This window comes from Nerophis ophidion, linkage group LG26, assembly GCF_033978795.1.
Source record: "Nerophis ophidion isolate RoL-2023_Sa linkage group LG26, RoL_Noph_v1.0, whole genome shotgun sequence".
NCBI classification, from domain to species: Eukaryota; Metazoa; Chordata; class Actinopteri; order Syngnathiformes; family Syngnathidae; genus Nerophis; species Nerophis ophidion.
Window position 1 is genome coordinate 16,645,446 of NC_084636.1, and position 17,415 is coordinate 16,662,860.

General features: G+C 39.4%; 1 protein-coding gene across 2 annotated transcripts in view; it reads left to right on the forward strand.

The window, feature by feature from the left end:
* cilp2 (cartilage intermediate layer protein 2) overlaps window positions 1-16,884 on the forward strand; it is a 55,939-nt gene extending 39,055 nt beyond the window's left edge. For both annotated transcript variants that reach the window (XM_061888650.1, XM_061888651.1), the window contains 4 exons: window positions 507-615; window positions 2,058-2,215; window positions 6,489-8,911; window positions 9,478-16,884. In XM_061888650.1, the coding sequence (XP_061744634.1) occupies window positions 507-615; window positions 2,058-2,215; window positions 6,489-8,899 (2,678 nt within the window). In that variant the 3' untranslated portion in view covers window positions 8,900-8,911; window positions 9,478-16,884. The remainder of the gene's footprint in view (window positions 1-506; window positions 616-2,057; window positions 2,216-6,488; window positions 8,912-9,477) is intronic.
* Window positions 16,885-17,415: the final 531 nt, after the last annotated feature.

The following is a 17,415-nucleotide window of genomic DNA, read 5'->3' on the forward strand; positions in this document are numbered from 1 at the left end:
GCAAATAAAGGCTTCTAATTTAGCTGCTGACATATGCAGTAACATATTGTGTCATTTATCATTCTATCATTTTGTCAAAATGATTAAGGACAAGCGGTAGACTATTAATTATTAATTTACTTGTTCATTTACTGTTTAATATCTGCTTATTTTCTCTTTTAACATGTTTTAACTACACTTCTGTTGAAATGTAATAATAACTTATTCTTCTGTTTTTTGGACGTTTTACATTAGTATAGGATGATACCACAAATTTGGGTACCGGTACTTTTTAGAGACGGGATAGTACCGAATATGATTCATTAGTATCGCAGTACAATACCACAACTGGTATACCGTTCAACTAGTATGTTACATAAAGGCCCAAAATAAAAGTACATCCTGTGCCGATTTTAAAAAGGCTGACTGCCATCAGCAATCATTTTTCAAAAGTACACTGGCTGGCTGTGTGAATCTTGTACAAGTGAACAACAGGACCTCTGAACTTCTCCTCTCTGCTTCCACAGAGAAACCCTACATAGTGAAGCACCCGGAGGACAAGGTGCGACACGAGGGCGGGCGGGCGATGTTGTGCTGCAAGGCAACAGGATCGCCGACACCTGAAAAGTACAACTGGTAAGACGAGCGTGTAGTGCAGCCCGAGCCGCATTATTTACGGTATTTCCTCTTACTTATGTGTAACCTAAACAATTATTTGGACTGCATGAGAAAGTGAAAAGACAAATACAGCTTTTTTTTTTTAATTAACATTGTGAGCGACGGTACTGTATTTTTCGGACTATAAGGCACACTTAAAATCCTTTCATTTTATCAAAAATCAACAGAGCGGCTCGAAGGAATTTTTGTCGGTATATGGTGTAATAAGTGTGACCAGTAGATGGCAGTCACACATAAGAGATACGTGTAGACTGCAATATGACGCCAGTTAACACCACCAAAACTTTAAACGTTCCATTGAAAATAAAAAGAATTACACATGACGCTCAAAAATCTGTCAAAATGTTTTAGTACGACTTTGAAGCCGCACCGCTTAATGGATTGCCGGCCCATTAGTGCTACCGTAGTCAGAGATACACGTATGACTATGGTGTGTGTGTGTAAGGACCGCAAAATGGCATCCATTATCAGACATATTATCCAGCGTTTTGTTTCACAATATTATGCAAAACCAACTTTTCTTACTTTATGGTACCTTACAATGAACTGATTAACGTTAACTTAAACAAGTTGAAAAATGTATTCGGGTGTTACGATTTAGTGGTCAATTGTATGGAAAATGTACTGTACTGTGCAGTCTACTAACTAAAGTTTCAATCAATCAATCAATCAATCAATACTGATGTTTATTTGAGATCTGCATAAGTCCTGAACATTTACGCACGTCCGCTACTATAGTGTTTGATTCCGCTGTTGCCATTTCTAATATTAAGTAGCGTAAAGTTCTAACTTCTATCTCCCTATGGAAGCGGTAAAAACTACCGGTGTAGTGAGTTTACATGATTCACCCAAGGAATTTTAGTTATTAGAGAGTTCCGTTCTGACTTTTTTTCACGGGACACATTTGGGCGTTGTTGTTGCGGATAAGACACATTTCCGGCGTTGTTGTTGCGGATGAGAAGATGTTGCTCCGTTATTGATTGAAATAAAGTCTGAATGTCAATAAAACAGTCAGCTCCATCTTTTGACACTTCTTCTACTCCCGTCCTTGCACGCTACACCGCTACAACAAAGATGACGGGGAGAAGAGGCTGTCGAAGGTGAACCACGTAAATAAGACCGCCCACAAAACGACGCATCCTGAAGAGACTGTCAGAAAGCGGCTTGAAGATGATCCGTAAAACATAATCTGTGCAACATTTTGACCAAATAACTACCATTACATGTTATGTAGACCACAAGGAAGTGTTTTACATATAAAAAATAAAAAAAAGACCCCTTTAATGCGCCCTATAAACCCGTGCGCCCTATGGTTCGGAAAATACGGTACATATTTTGCATGTCCTTCTTTGCATTGACTTTTGTTTTTTTTAGCTACATTATGCATTTTTGCCGTCAAGGTACCACAATGGGACTCTGCTGGACAGAAAGGTGTACAAGTATCAAGAAGACCTTGTATTGAAGGACCTGAAGCCAGAGCAGTCTGGACAGTATTACTGCAAAACCAGCAGCCCAGCAGGCAGCATTAAGTCCTCGCCAGCATCCCTCACTGTCATCGGTAAGTCTTGAATCTCTATCAGCTACTGGACGTGTTTCTTACTTTTTCGACACGGAAACGCAGCCAAAAGCCGCATGTGACTGATAAAAAACAACATACCTTTTTGGTGCACAGTTGTACAATAAATGTGACAATCCGCCCCGCTCTTAGTTTAAATCCTTCACAGGATCAAGCAGACAGCACAATTAATTTTAGTCTCCAGGGTGCAACATCTCAGGGACTGAAAATTGCATTTGAAGAGGAAGTGACCTCAGAGCTAAGGTCTCATCTGTGAGCTGTGTCGATGCATTAAGAGGACAATAAAACATCTTAGAGGAAGGGAAAACATGACTTGCTTGCGAGTCAAGCTTTACACTTTGATTATATTATAATAATAATAATAATAATGGTTGCGTCCTCTACGGCGGCCAACATGGAGGTAAAATCCAACAATAACACTCTTAATGGTGGTGGCTACTCATTGCACATATTCTCCAGGTGTTTGTTAGCTAAAATGAGGATTAAGAACCTGGTTAAAGCACTTATATCAGGTTTGGGCAATTATTTTGACTCGGGGGAGAAATTTAGAGAAAAAAAATGTGTCTGGGGGCCAGTATATTTATTTTTTAGGGAAAACTCATACAAAACCTCACAAAAAGTCTGATTTAATGCTAAAAATGTTATGACAGACCGCCTTACAAAAATAATAGATGTTTTTTTCTATGAACGATAAAACCCTGAATATTGACAACATATGAACGTCACACCCCCTCTCAATCGACACATTTTACAATCAAGCCAAATGCAATAAAAATGCAACAAACACAGCGCAATATGAACATGAAGGGTAAAAAAAAACTAGAAAACCTCTACAATCTATGTGATGTATGACTAAGCTTTAGAACTTTCTTGTAAAAATCTCTTTTCACGTCTGTCCCTGACACCCGTCGTTCAGGCTGGCCGCTCTGGAAACACTCTGTGGAAACGTAGATTACGATAGTTAAAAGTAGGGTTGTACGGTATACGGGTATTATCATAGTACTGCGATACTAATGAATCATATTCGGTACCATACCGCCTCTGAAAAGTACCGGTCCGCCACACCCTAAGATTTTTTGTTAGAATAAAGCCAATAATGCCATTTTTTCTGGTCCCCTTTATTTAGAAAAGTATCAAAGTACCGAAAAGCATCAGAATAATATTGGTATCAGGACAGCACTAGTCACTAAAATATCATGCAAAAGCGCAGATTACAACCATTGAAATATTTTGTATAGTTCAAGACTTATGGTAATCATAATGGCAGCTACACTTTCCATCTTTAAGATCTAAAACAATTATTTGGGAATGTCCGGCGGGCCAGATTGAAAAGCTTAACGGGCCGCATGTGGCCCCCGGGCCTTAATTTTCCCAGGTCTGATTTAGATGCATCCCCGCACCCCAGAAGTTATTATGGTTGAAACCTTTATGAGTGTGTAGGGACTTTTTAAAAAATATTGTACAGCATAGTATACCGAACTTAATCACCCATATGTCAGACTTTGCATACTTTCTTATGAAGCTGAGAGTTAGAACCATCAAGGTATAGCATGTAAATTACTTGGGGGAGTTAAGTGATGACTGATGAGACTAGACTGGAAACTCATTTGTGGTATCATACATATTTAATTATACTATACGGGTGACTAATACTCCTGTCTTTCCAGCTCCTGTCTTATTTCTCCGCGAACGTCTAATTATGCAACCCACACAGGCATGATATCTGTCACAGTATCAATATACAGTCGTGGTGAAAGGTTTATATACACTTGTAACTAACTGTCTTGAGTTTCCAATACTTTCTACAACTCTTATTTATTTGTGATAGAGTGATTGGAGCACATACTTGTTTGTCACAAAAACATCCATGAAGTTTGGTTCTTTTATGAATTCATTATGGGTCTAATGAAAATGTGACCGAATGTGCTGGGTCAAAAGTATACATACAGCAATGTTAATATTTGGTCACATGTCCCTTAGCAAGTTTCACTGCAATAAGGCGCTTTTGGTAACCATCCACAAGCTCCTGGTTGAATTTTGGACCACTCCTCTTGAAAAAAGTGGTACACTTCTGCTAAATTTGTTGGGTTTCTGACATGGATTTGTTTCTTCAGCATTGTCCCCACGTTTAAGTCAGGACTTTGGGAAGGCCATTCTAAAACCTTAACTCGAGCCTGATTTAACCATTCCTATACCACTTTTGATGTGTGTTTGGGGTGATTGTCCTGTTGGAACACCCAACTGCGCCCTAGACCCAACCTCCGGGCTGATGATTTTAGATTATCCTGAAGAATTTGGAGGTAATCCTCCTTTTTCATTGTCCCAATTACTTTCTGTAAAGCACCAGTCCCATTGGCAGCAAAACAGGCCCAGAGCATAATACTACCACCATGCTTGACGGTACGAATGGTGTTCCTGGGATTGAAGGCCTCACTTTTTCTCCTCCAAACATATTGCTGGGTATTGTAGTCAAACGCCTCAATTTTTGTTTCATCTGACATCACATGGACAAACACACATCAATAGTGGTAAAGGAATGGCTAAATCAGGCTAAAATTAAGGTTTTAGAATGGCCTTCCAAAAGTCATGTCTTAAACATGTGGACCATGCTGAAGAAACAAGTCCATGACAGAAAAACCAACACATTTAGCTAGACTGCACCAACTTTGTCAAGCAGAGTGGTCAAAAATTCAACCAGAAGCTTGTGGATGGCTAGCAAAAGTGCCAAGGGACATGAAACCAAATATTAAGATTGCTGTATGTATACTTTTGACAGAGCAGATTTGGTCACATTTTCAGTAGACCCATAATAAAATCATAAGAAAAACAAACTTCATGAATGTTTTTTGTGACCAACAAGTATATACTCCAATCACTCTATCGCAAAAAAATAAGAGTTGTAGAAATAATTTGGAAACTCAAGACAGCCATGACATTATGTCCTTTACAAGTGTATGTAAACTTTTGACCACGACTGTATATGCATGCATAAACATTCTTGTAGTGTGGGTACATAACTTAATTTAGTTATTACATGCAAAGTTCATCTGACACAGGCATATATTCTGTGCAGGGAAACTTCCAAAAGTGGCACATTTCGGAGTTTAACTAAACACATGTTGAAAATATGCCATAACATACAGTACAGGCCAAAAGTGTGGACACACCTCATTCTAAACACAACTGATGCTCCCAACCCCCATTGATAAAGAAAGCAATGCCACTAATCAACCCTGATAAGGCACACCTGTGAAGTGAAAACCATTTCAGGTGACTACCTCTTGAAGCTCATCAAGAGAATGCCAAGAGTGTGCAAATCAGTAATCAGAGCAAAGGGTGGCTATTTTGTGGAAACTAGAATATAGAACATGGTTTCAGTTATCTCACCATTTTTTGTTAAGTACATAACTCCACACGTGTTCATTTATAGTTTTGATGCCTTCAGTGACAATCTTCAATGTAAATAGTCACGAAAATAAAGAAAACGCATCGAATGAGAAGGTGTGTCCAAACTTTTGGCATGTATTTTTATAAAAAAAACATCCATGTTTTTTCTACTGCTACCACAAATGGCTACCAATTTTAGAGAAGGGTTATGATGATAACTTTGAGTCACTAGAGAAAAGCGCTATATAAATATAATTCACAAAATTCACATAACCATCGAACAGGAAATTTAACTAAACGGAGACATAGGAAAGCTCCTTTTGGCTGAACAATTCACTAAATAAATGCCAATTACATTCATTTTACAAAGCTAGCTACTGACTAGCACGGAAGCCATGATAAAAAGACCAGGTTTATGCTTTGCAATAATGTTGAGTATCAATTACTTTCCTCTGCATTAAGTTGTCAATGAATTGACTCTTTTTTGTGTCCTATTCTCCAACTTCTGTTTACTGTTGTATGCATGTTAGGAATGTTACAATTAAAATTAAACATTTGCTAAATAATAAAAACACTTAAAATCTGGAAATAATGGATGAATTAACATTATCTACTATATATATATATTTTTAAATGAGGACAACTTGGAAGGTTTGAAGGTTCCACTGTATTCAATAAGCGAAGAACCAGTGTTGTATTTGACCCGGCTTGCTAAAAAGAGTCAAATGCAGTTTTTGTGCACTGACTTTCCTCAGTGTGCTTGAGAACAAGTAGTCTTTAATGTTTAATATGTGTCAAGTGGGCCATTTATCTTTTTTATGTACCATATCAACAAAACTCACTTTGTGGTTTTATTGCAAATTCACAGCAAAAGGAACTCCAGCCTGCAACTCTACCCCCGAGGCGCATCTGATCAGACTCCCACTGGACTGCGTTCAACCTGGGACTAACTCCAAGTTTTACAATGCAGGCCGCTGCCCTCATAACAAATGTGCTGGCTTGCTAGACTATGATATGCGCTGCAGAGATGGAGAAGGCTTTTGCTGCAGTGCCCAAACGATGGAAACTCGGACCATCGACTGTGGGAGCTACAACCTCCCAATCAAGGCTGTATCCCAATGTAAATGTCAGAAGTGTGTACAGCCAACAGTGCTAGTGCGTGGCAGAGTGGTCACAGCTGAAAATGGTGAGCCACTAAGATTTGGCTACATCTACATTGGCAAAGAGAGGGTGGGCACTACTGGATACCAGGGAGGTTTCACCTTGCAAGTTCCTCCTGACACACAGAGACTGGTGGTGAATTTTGTGGACCCCACTGAGAAGTTTATAGACACTCCCAAGGTCTTTATCTTGGACAAGAAGGGTGGATCCATCTACCATGACGTCAAGGTCATGAGGAAGCAGGCTCCAATTGACATTAATGCGGGAGAGACTAATTCTATTAACCTGGGAGAGATAAAAGGGGAAGACCCTATTGGACAGTTGGTTATTCCAGCCAATTCCTTCCACAAAGAAAATGGAGACATTTATGAGGGTACTGTAAAAGCCAGTGTCACTTTCATTGACCCAAGAAATATCACCACGGCTTCTGCTACACCTGGTGATCTCAACTTTGTGGACAATGAAGGTGATATGCTCCCTTTGAGGACCTACGGCATGTTCTCTGTTGACTTCCGTGACGAGAGCAACAAGGAGGTGCTTGGCGCCGGAGCGGTTCAAGTCCTTCTTGACACACAGCACGTCAAAATGCAAGAGCACATCCCCAAAATGAAACTGTGGTCTTTAAATCCTGACACTGGAGTCTGGGAGGAAGAGGGTGACTTCTCCAGCACCACAACCCAAGGTGGGCACGGCCGGAGCAAACGAGAGGAGCGCACCTTCCTCATAGGCAACATGGAGATCAGAGAGCGTAGACTGTTTAACTTGGACGTGCCTGAAAGCAGACGTTGCTATGTCAAAGTCCGTGCCTACATGAGTGACAAGTTTCTTCCCGTTGAACAACTGGAAGGCGTTGTGGTCAGCTTGATAAATCTGGAACCCAAACCTGGTTATTCCTCCAACCCCAGGGCATGGGGCCGCTTCGACAGTGTCATTACTGGCCATAATGGGGCCTGTTTACCTGCTTTCTGTGATGCCCAGAGGCCTGATGCCTACACCGCTTATGTAACAGCCATGATGGGTGGCGAGGAACTGGAAGCAGCCCCCTCCTCACCAAAGATGAATCCGAATATCATTGGAGTATCTCAGCCATACCTGGATAAGATCGACTACCAGCGCTCAGACCACGAAGATCCAGCTCTGAAGAAAACAGCTTTCAGAATTAATCTAGCAAAGCCCAACCAAAACAACCTTGATGAGACCAATGGACCCATATATCCATATCAGAATTTAATAGCCTGTGAAAATGCTCCAGTTGATTCAAACCATTTTAGATTCTTTAGGGTGGAAAAAGACAAGTATGAATACAATGTTGTGCCTTTTGAGGAAAATGATCTGACAACCTGGACAGGAGACTACCTCTCCTGGTGGCCTAACCCTCAAGAGTTCAGAGCTTGCTTCATTAAGGTTAAAGTCCAGGGACAAAAGGAAGTGATGGTCAGGTCTAAGAACTTAGGAGGAACGCATCCAGAAACCAAAAACAAACTTTATGGCATCCGAGATATACGAAGCACTCGCGACATGCGAGAGGCCAATACATCAGCAGCTTGCGTGGAGTTCAAATGCAGCGGAATGTTGTTTGATCAAGCTGAGGTGGATAGATCCCTCATATCAATCCTTCCACAGGGGAACTGTCGCAAGATCGCCACCAACAACCTCCTGCAGGAGTACCTAATCAAACACCCTCCGGTGGCGCAAAATAACGACTCCAATGCCTTCAGCATGTTAGCCCCTGTGGATCCATTGGGGCACAATTACGGCATATATACCGTCACAGACCAAAATCCCAGAGTTGCAAAAGAAATCGCCATTGGCCGGTGCTTTGACGGCACCTCCGATGGTTTCTCCAGAGAGATGAAGTCTGACTCTGGGGTGGCTTTGACTTTCAGCTGCCCAGAGAGGAAAATCAACAGAGAGAGCCTCTTTCAGCGTCTGCAGACCAATCCAGGTCAGACGCTGTCACAGATGGCGAGGGACATGAGAGAGATGGAAGGCATGCAGGTGCGGAGATCATCCACTCGAGTGGTGGCCTATCCTTCTGAGCCACGGGTCAGGATCCAGAATCGTAGGGTTGGCAGTACAAGCAGGAGCAGGGCGACTATTCGCACACAACCCCAATAAGAGAGTCAGGAGGTAGGTTGAAATGAAAATCTGAGAAAAGTATTACACAGTAATACAATGCAGTAAGAAAATGCACCACTCTCCTTTTATATATAATATAACATTTTCCTCGTATGGTCCCTTGAGAAGATGTAAACGTGGTAAAAACTGTATAAACTATATATATATATATATTTTATAGTATTTTTTACTTGAAACTTCTCACATTCCTCCAAGTCATCATGTTTAAAAAACCTCCATGAGGCCCAATTTTAGCTTCCTAATGTTACCATTCATGCTGAAATTAAGGTTTTACGTGAGCTGCATCATGCAGCCCCAGATCATGATGCTACCACAACAGCAACACTTGACTGTAGGCAATGCACACTTGTCTTTGTACTTGTGTTGCTAGCTACTAAGACATACATGGCCTTTTCTGTGCTGCTACTACTGTCCAAGTTGTAAGTTTAATTTCTACAGTATTGTCATTTGAGACTATAAACTGTCTTAAAAATGCTTGCTGTACTCACTTTTGGAAGATATGGGATTCCAATTGTGAATCAGACCAGACTGACTCCTTTTTTCTCTGTCATTTCCAGATCTTCACTCAAGGTGACTCATGTTCAGGAACTGAAATATGACATTTTTTTTATAGAAAGGCACTTGCTTCTTATTTACTGTGGAGAAATCATGTGTCGATCCTGGCTGAAGATAACCAATAATCTTATACTTGAATGGTTTTTAATATTCTGCTTTTATTTTTTTGTTCCTCCTGAAATACATACAGTACATATTGTAGTTATATGAAAAGCTGGCATATATTTAAGACTTTGGTGAGATTTCATGAATGAAAGACGTATTGACCGGAAACTATTATCGGTGGAGCCCAAACGTAAAAAAAAAATTGGCCTTCACTGCAAGGAAAAGTTGCAAACACTGAGCCCTTTCTGTTCAAACGGAGAGAATCTAGAAACACATTTTCAGCTGTTTTCTTTGTTATAGTGACATGACACTTGGCCGTCTGTGATTTATCCACACACCAAAACAGACGAGCATCTCTTGCAGCATAAAAGACGATATTCAATATTTCATTTTTCACCTAGAGCTCATTAGGCTCCAAACTGACATATTTTTCTCCCAGAATGTTTATGAGCCGGGTAATAAAATCCACAATACAAAAAGCTGCTGTTGAAAAAACATGTACATGTAACCTTGCATCCATGCATCCAAAATAATTATTTCAATCAGCTCATTGAATACATTTGTTTTTAAACAAATTAAGTGTAACTTAAATTAACATCAAAACACAAAATCTAACTTGTTCATCTGAACATTTGACAATTTGCAGAACCTCTTCCAAGCTGAACTAATCCCCAAAAACACAAGCCAAGGGTGACTATGCTCCTCCGGGGGAACCCAGGACGAGTAAACATATTTCAGCTGTTAATTAGAAGCAAAACCGTGCCATCCTTTGGGAGCCATTAGTGCAGCTTGACCGTGGTGAAACACTAACAGCCAAACTCACTCATTTTCAAGATAAAAACTAATTAAAGTAACAAGCCCCTTTCGGGGAGTTCACCTCAATTTTGCAAATTTAACATGTGTGATTTGTTTTTAACAGTAAAAGTAACAACTACATAACCCACCGTCAACTCAAAGCTACAAAAGCTACCCAAAACCAATGTAAGGAGGACAACAATCCTTAAACTGAATGCCAAGGATGTCGTCCAATTCAGATTTTGATTCAATAGCAACTCTCTCAATCAAAGCAGTCAGAGACTTCTGAGTCATCACCGAGCGTTTGTTTGTATGTTTTTGCTTTGTGTTCATGTTGCTTTACACTTAAAGATCTTAAATGTGTGTAAACCTAAAAGGGACATTAATGGAAAATTGACTTCTGATTTGACATTGTGTACCATATTTTTCAGACTGTAAGGCGCACTTAAAATCCTTTCATTTTCTAAAAAATTGATCTGCATAATTTTGTCCAAATAACCACCATTACATGTTATGTTGACAACAAGGAGTTTTTTTAATTGTAGGAAAAAAAATCAAAATATGACCTTTTATAATCCGGTGCGCCTTTTTTATGAAAATAGACCCGAATAGACCGGTTCATCGACAGAGCGCCTTATAATGTGGTGCGCTTTAGGGTATGAAAAATATGGTAATTGCTTGCTTGTATTGCTTGGTTTGGAAGGAAGGAAGATGTTGAAAACCAAACATTTATCATTTTTACTGCCTCACATGTAATACAGTTTACATTATTAGTTTACATTACATCTGACTACAACTGCACTAAAAGGGACAAGTAGAACAGCGTCCCAAAACTGGCTGCTTTCAACAGGGCTATCTAGAGCAGGCCTGGGCAATTATTTTGACTTTGGGGTCCAAATGTAGAGGAAAAAAATGTGTCTGGGGGCCAGTATATCTATTTTTTGGACACTAATACAAAACCTCACTTTATATGTCCGAATGCTAAAAAAATTTTTTTTTTTTTTTTACAGAATGAGACACCCAGAATGTACATGACAATAAAGAATGTGAGATTTAGAATTTTAACTCTGAACTATAAAACACTGAATATTAACAACATATAAACGTCACACTGCCTCTCAATTGACATATTTTACAATCAAGCAAAACGCAAAACAATGCAACAAACACAGCGAAATATGAACGTGAAACCCCCCCCCCCACCTACAATCTGATATATCACTAAGCTTTAGAACTTTCTTTTAAAAATCTCCTTCCACGTCTGTCCTTACCACCCGCATTTCAGGCTGGCCGCCCTGGAAACACTCTGTGGAAACGCTCCCCACCCACACTGCTTGGTGCCTGGTCTGAGCTGCTGTGACTTAAATTACCATATTAACTAATTACATTACCATAGTAACTCATTAGATCACCATAATAACTAGTATATCATGCAAAAGCGCAGATTCCAACCATTTAAATAGTCTGTACAGTTCAAGACTTACGGTAATTTGAAAACATTACAGCACATCATAATGGCAGCTACAGTTTCCATCTTAAAAACTAAAAAAAAATTATTTGGTAATGTCCGGCGGACAAGATAGAAAAGCTTAATGGGCCGCATGTGGCCCCCGGGCCTTAATTTTCCCAGGTCTGATCTAGAGGGTTCGTCAGAGTACACTAATTCTTGGGGTATTTTCACCAAAGCATTGAGCATACATAGTATTAAGGCACCTATTTGTTTGTCTATGAAAACATTGCACAGTTATTTAAAACATCCACTTTATATATCAAATCAAGATTCCCAGTGATTTCAAGTAGTATTCCAACATAAATGTATACACAATACAATAATTATCACCTGTCTGCTGATCTCCTTCGTGTCGAAAAACACTCTTCTGTCATATCAAGAATCTTGTTGATCCTGAATCAACATCTACAACGTGGTCATCAAATAAAGCAAAGAATTCTAAAGTTTATTAGCAATGCCGCCCTTAAAATGAAATGATAAATTTGAACAAATTAGAGATTGATCAGTTATGAAAAAGAGGGCACAGTATGTTGCATCATTCTATATGCAGTTATCTGCGAGTCCTACATGTCCACTGACTTACTTTCAGTGATTGTTGCACAATGCCAGAACAAGGACCCTATTGATTTTGAATAAAATGGCTATGCAATTTAGTTGCATTTTGCTTGATTGTAAAATATGTCGATCGACGTTCATAGCTTGTCAATATTCAGTGTTTTATCGTTCGTAGTTAATATTGTAAATCCCCCATTCTTTATTTTCATGTACATTCTGAGTGTCTCATTCAGTAAAACTAATTTAAATTCTATTCCGTTTAAGGCGGTCTGTCATAACGTTTTCAGCATTCAATCAGACATTATCGTGAGGTTTTGTATTAGTGTTCCTAAATACACCGGCCCCCAGACACATTTTTTTCTCTAAATTTGGCCCCCCCAGTCAAAATAATTGCCCAGGCCTAGTCTCGAAGCTTCATCAGAGTGCACTAATTCTTGGGGTATTTTCACCAGGCATTGAGCATACATGTTATAGTCTTTGAAAACATTGCACAGTTCTTTAAAGCTTCCACTTTATACAGTATATCAAATCAAGAATATCAATGATTTCAAGTAGTATAAAGGGATAAGTTAGATATCAACTCGATACTTAGCAGTTGATACAATACTTGTCACCTGACTGCTGATTTCCTTTTTGTCAGAAAATACTCCTCTCATATCAAGAATCTTGTTTATTTTGAATTAACGTCTACAACATGGTCATCAAATAAAGAAAACGAATATAAAGTTTCATAGTAATGCCGCGCTTAAATGAAATTATGAATTTGAACAGAGCACAGTATGTTCCATCATTGTATATGCAGTTAAGAATCATCCATCCATCCATTTTCTACCCCTTGTCCTTTTTGGGGTCGCAGGGGGTGCTGGAGCCTATCTCAGCTGCATTTGGGCGGAAGGCGGTGTACACCCTGGACAAGTCGCTACCTCATCGCAGGGGCAACACAGATAGACAGACATTCACACTCACATTCACACACTTGGGCAAATTTAGTGTTGCCAATCAACCTATCCCCAGGTGCAGGTCTTTGGAGGAAGCCAGAGTACCCAGAGGGAACCCAAGCAGTCACGGGAAGAACATGCAAACTCCACACAGAAAGATCCCGAGCCTGAGATTGAACTCAGGACTATTAAGGACCTTCGTATTGTGAGGCACATGCACTAAACCCTGTTCCACCGTGCTGCCCCAGTTAAGAATCATTATTATTTTAATCAGTAACCATATAGCTGAGGTGTCAAAATCAAAATCTACGAGTTACATACGAGTCCTACATGTCCACTGACTAACTTTCAGTGATTGTTGCACAATTCCAGACCAAGTACCCTATTGATTTTGAATAAAACGGCTATCCAACCTATGGCGTCATAGCGCGAACCTTGCAAATAACAACCATACCTTTGTGTTATAACCCGCCTCTCGCCTCTCTGATCATAAGCACAATCGGGTTTGATGGGTGGATGAAAACAAAGTGCAGCAGATGTTTCATACAACCTGCAAAAGAGACACTAATTGAATCCAGGTGCGTGGAAAGGTTGGATTTACTCATACAATAGCGAGGTCCGTCGGGTCATTTGGTATTAACATCTGCATAGCAACTGGAGGAAACGTCAAGAGTAGAAAAAAGATGACCTAGTGGTAGATGAAACACTGTTTGGGGGAAAAGTGAAGTAATTGGGGGTCTTCGCAGTGCATCACCAGGGGCTACACAAGTGCTTGCACATGGAAGCCGGAAGGCTTTCGGCGGAGAATGCTTTGACAGCAGCGACGGCTTATTCATGAGAATAACTTATCAGAGGGCGTTTGAACGACAAGGTAACAATAATAGCCCTTCCAAGGCCTCGCATGGGAAGCTGGGCCTGCTGCGGACTTCAAAGGCAACTTTGGAAGCAAAACATTTGCAGCGTTTCGGCGATGAAATTATGCTAGTTTAAGCGGTCCAAGCAAACAAAAACAAGATTTATTGTGTGTGGAAAGAACATTTTTATCTCAGTGGGAAAAGGCCTCCGTGGGAATAGCGTTTTCACTTTGCAGAAATCGTAAAATGTCAGGCAGGAGAATGAATTATGGCTTTTTGGAGATTTACTGTTTGCTTGATATAGAAATCATAGTGTAGTATCATCTTGGCATTAGTAGATCGTTGGACGCAAGCACCGCAACGTTTTTGTACGAGACAGCATTTCTCTCTATCTTATTGTCCTCTAAAGCCCTTTTCAACCAGAGATCCTGCATAATTGGTGCCTTAATAGAAGCTCGCCATTAAGACTTCTAGAGCAAAAATTGCTCCTAATGACACATGTTAAAACTTCGCTTCACTCATGTCCCGGTACTGTGGAATACCTTACACACAGGTGGTGTAACCCAGGAATGGGCAATTATTTTGACTCCGGGGGCCAAATTTAGAGAAAAAAATGTGTCTTGGGGTCGGTATATCTGATTTTTCGGAACACTAATACAAAACCTCTCAATAATGCTACAAACCTTACGACAGACCCGCCTTCAAAAACGGAATAGAATTGTATTTTTTTTTACTGAATGAGACACCCAAAATGTACATGAAAATAAAGAATGTAGGATTTACAATAGTTACTATGAACGGTAAAACACTGAAAATTGACAACATATGAACGTCACCTCCCCTCCATCTGGATATTTTACAATCAAGCGAAATGTGACAAACAGCGAAATATGAACGTGAAGGGTAAAAAAAAAACTCACCTACAATCGGATATATCTGATACATCACCAAGCTTTAGAACTTTGTTGTAAAAATCTCTTTCTGCGTCTGTCCCCAACACCCGCATTTCAGGCTGACACTCTGTGGAAACGCTCCCCACCCACACTTCTTGGTGCCTCGTTTGAGCTGCTGCGACTTAGATTACCATTGGAAATAGTATATCACGCAAAAGCGCAGATTCCAACTATTAAGATACTTTGTATATAGTTCAAGACTTAGGGTCATTTGAAAACATCCCTGCACATCATAATGGCGGCTACAGTTTCCATCTTATAAGATCTAAAAAATATATTTGGGAATGTCCGGCGGGCCAGATTGAAATGCTTAATTTGCCCAGGTCTGGTGCAATCGCTCTCCAAATGATGGAAATTAAGTGTCGGTGCACTTTTCACAGCGCAAGCGACAGAGAAAAAAGCCAAAAATGGTTCAAGGTAATACATATACTAACTTCCTAATGTTTATAAATAGTAAACAAATTAAAAATTACGATTTGTATTTTTATCAGAAGTTGCATAAGGAGATTAGCAATATTTTTTAAGCATTGACATGGTTAATTATAAATACCACAACACAGATTTGCACAATGTCTCATTAACATTAATTTATGGTCATTCAATGTCAAGGCAAGAACCACATTTAATTTATATGATTCTGATGATATACTTTTGGATTTCCAAATGGTCTTCCATGCATGCTTGAAGTGGGTGGAGTCGTTTTGTATACAATGCAAAATGTTTATTATTTGAAAACATTTATTCTTCAAGCCACCTTAAATGAAGATGAAAAACAGTTTTCATATTGTGGCATTAGTTTTTCTTGATTGCTTTGACCTGCGTACACAAACTGGCATCTACTTGGTTTTCATCATCGCTATCGCTTCCCCTTGTCACCCTTGGATTGACACATTTCCCCTCTGTTTTTGCAAAACAGTTAACATCGATATCATCCAAGCAGTAAAAACTTAATTGCTTTAGGTATAGTAACTAGCTGGTGTAAGCCTGCACACCGTCTCCAGATCACTAAAGAACCTGTTTAAAACTACTCCACACAAAACGGCAGTTAGCAACCAGTCTGCAGACCCTTGCCACCATCGTCAAAACAAAGAATCAATTTCTTATACTCTAATCATGTTTTATACTTTACTGTAATATATTTTATTTTCTTCTTTTCTTAAACTCAGATATCTTTTATTTTGGTTTACATATATTTTCTGTAATATTTACAGTATTTCAGTTTTTAGTGTAATCGATACAATTCTGATTCTGCACCCCTTTTTTTTTTTGCAAGAGGTCAAATTTGACAGTGTAAGTAAAAAGACAACAAATAAATGGCATTGGCAAAAAAATACATAAAAGCAATTTTTGCTGTGCATTTTGTGTATTGATTGATTGAGTGGAAGATCTCATGCACATGTTTGCAAGTTGTTTTGTTGAAAGGGAATTCATTTGTATTGCTCATTTTAAATGTCTTGGCACAGTGGCAAACAAAAAGTGTCATCTTGACCACATGTATGTATGTCACCTGTTTTGAAAATCTGGAGTTTGCGTTGACTGCTGCTTCAAAGCAATCAATAAAAACGGTAACCCTTGCATGATGACACCAGTCTCCTTGTTGTCGCTTTTTTTGTTTGGAATTATGTCTTCATGTGTAAATGGTGTATTGTACAAACTTTGTACGATTAAAAGACTGTAAATAAAGGGTTTTTGATGGCGATTGCTGGTTCTCTCACTTTGTCATGGTAAAGAATCTGTAGGTACAGTCAGTGGTGTGCCGTCAGGGCCAGCAAGGCCTTCTCTAATGGCCTAAAATAACCAGAAATTATGATCATAAATAAAGACAAAAGTTTATTTTTTTATTTACTTTCCCTAAATATCTTTGATTAACTGATTGAAACTTTTATTGGTAGATTGCACAGCACAGTACATATTCCGTACAATTGACCACTAAATGGTAAAACCCGAATACGTTTTTCAACTTGTCAGCGGGGTCCACGTTTATTAATTCTTGGTGTTGGTTTTTCAATTTCATCAATTCATCTGATAATATTCATATTCTTATAATGTCATATTACGCTCCTTCCAGTGCTGTTGGTTTTAGGTTAGCGTTTGTGTCCAATCAGAATTCAGCTAGCTTATGTTGCCATGTTGTACCAAATCTGCCCGGGGCCTTCAGAATCAACTATGTGGGCGTCCTGTAAGTGAACAGACACATATAATTGATAGATAATTGCCATAGCCAATCAGA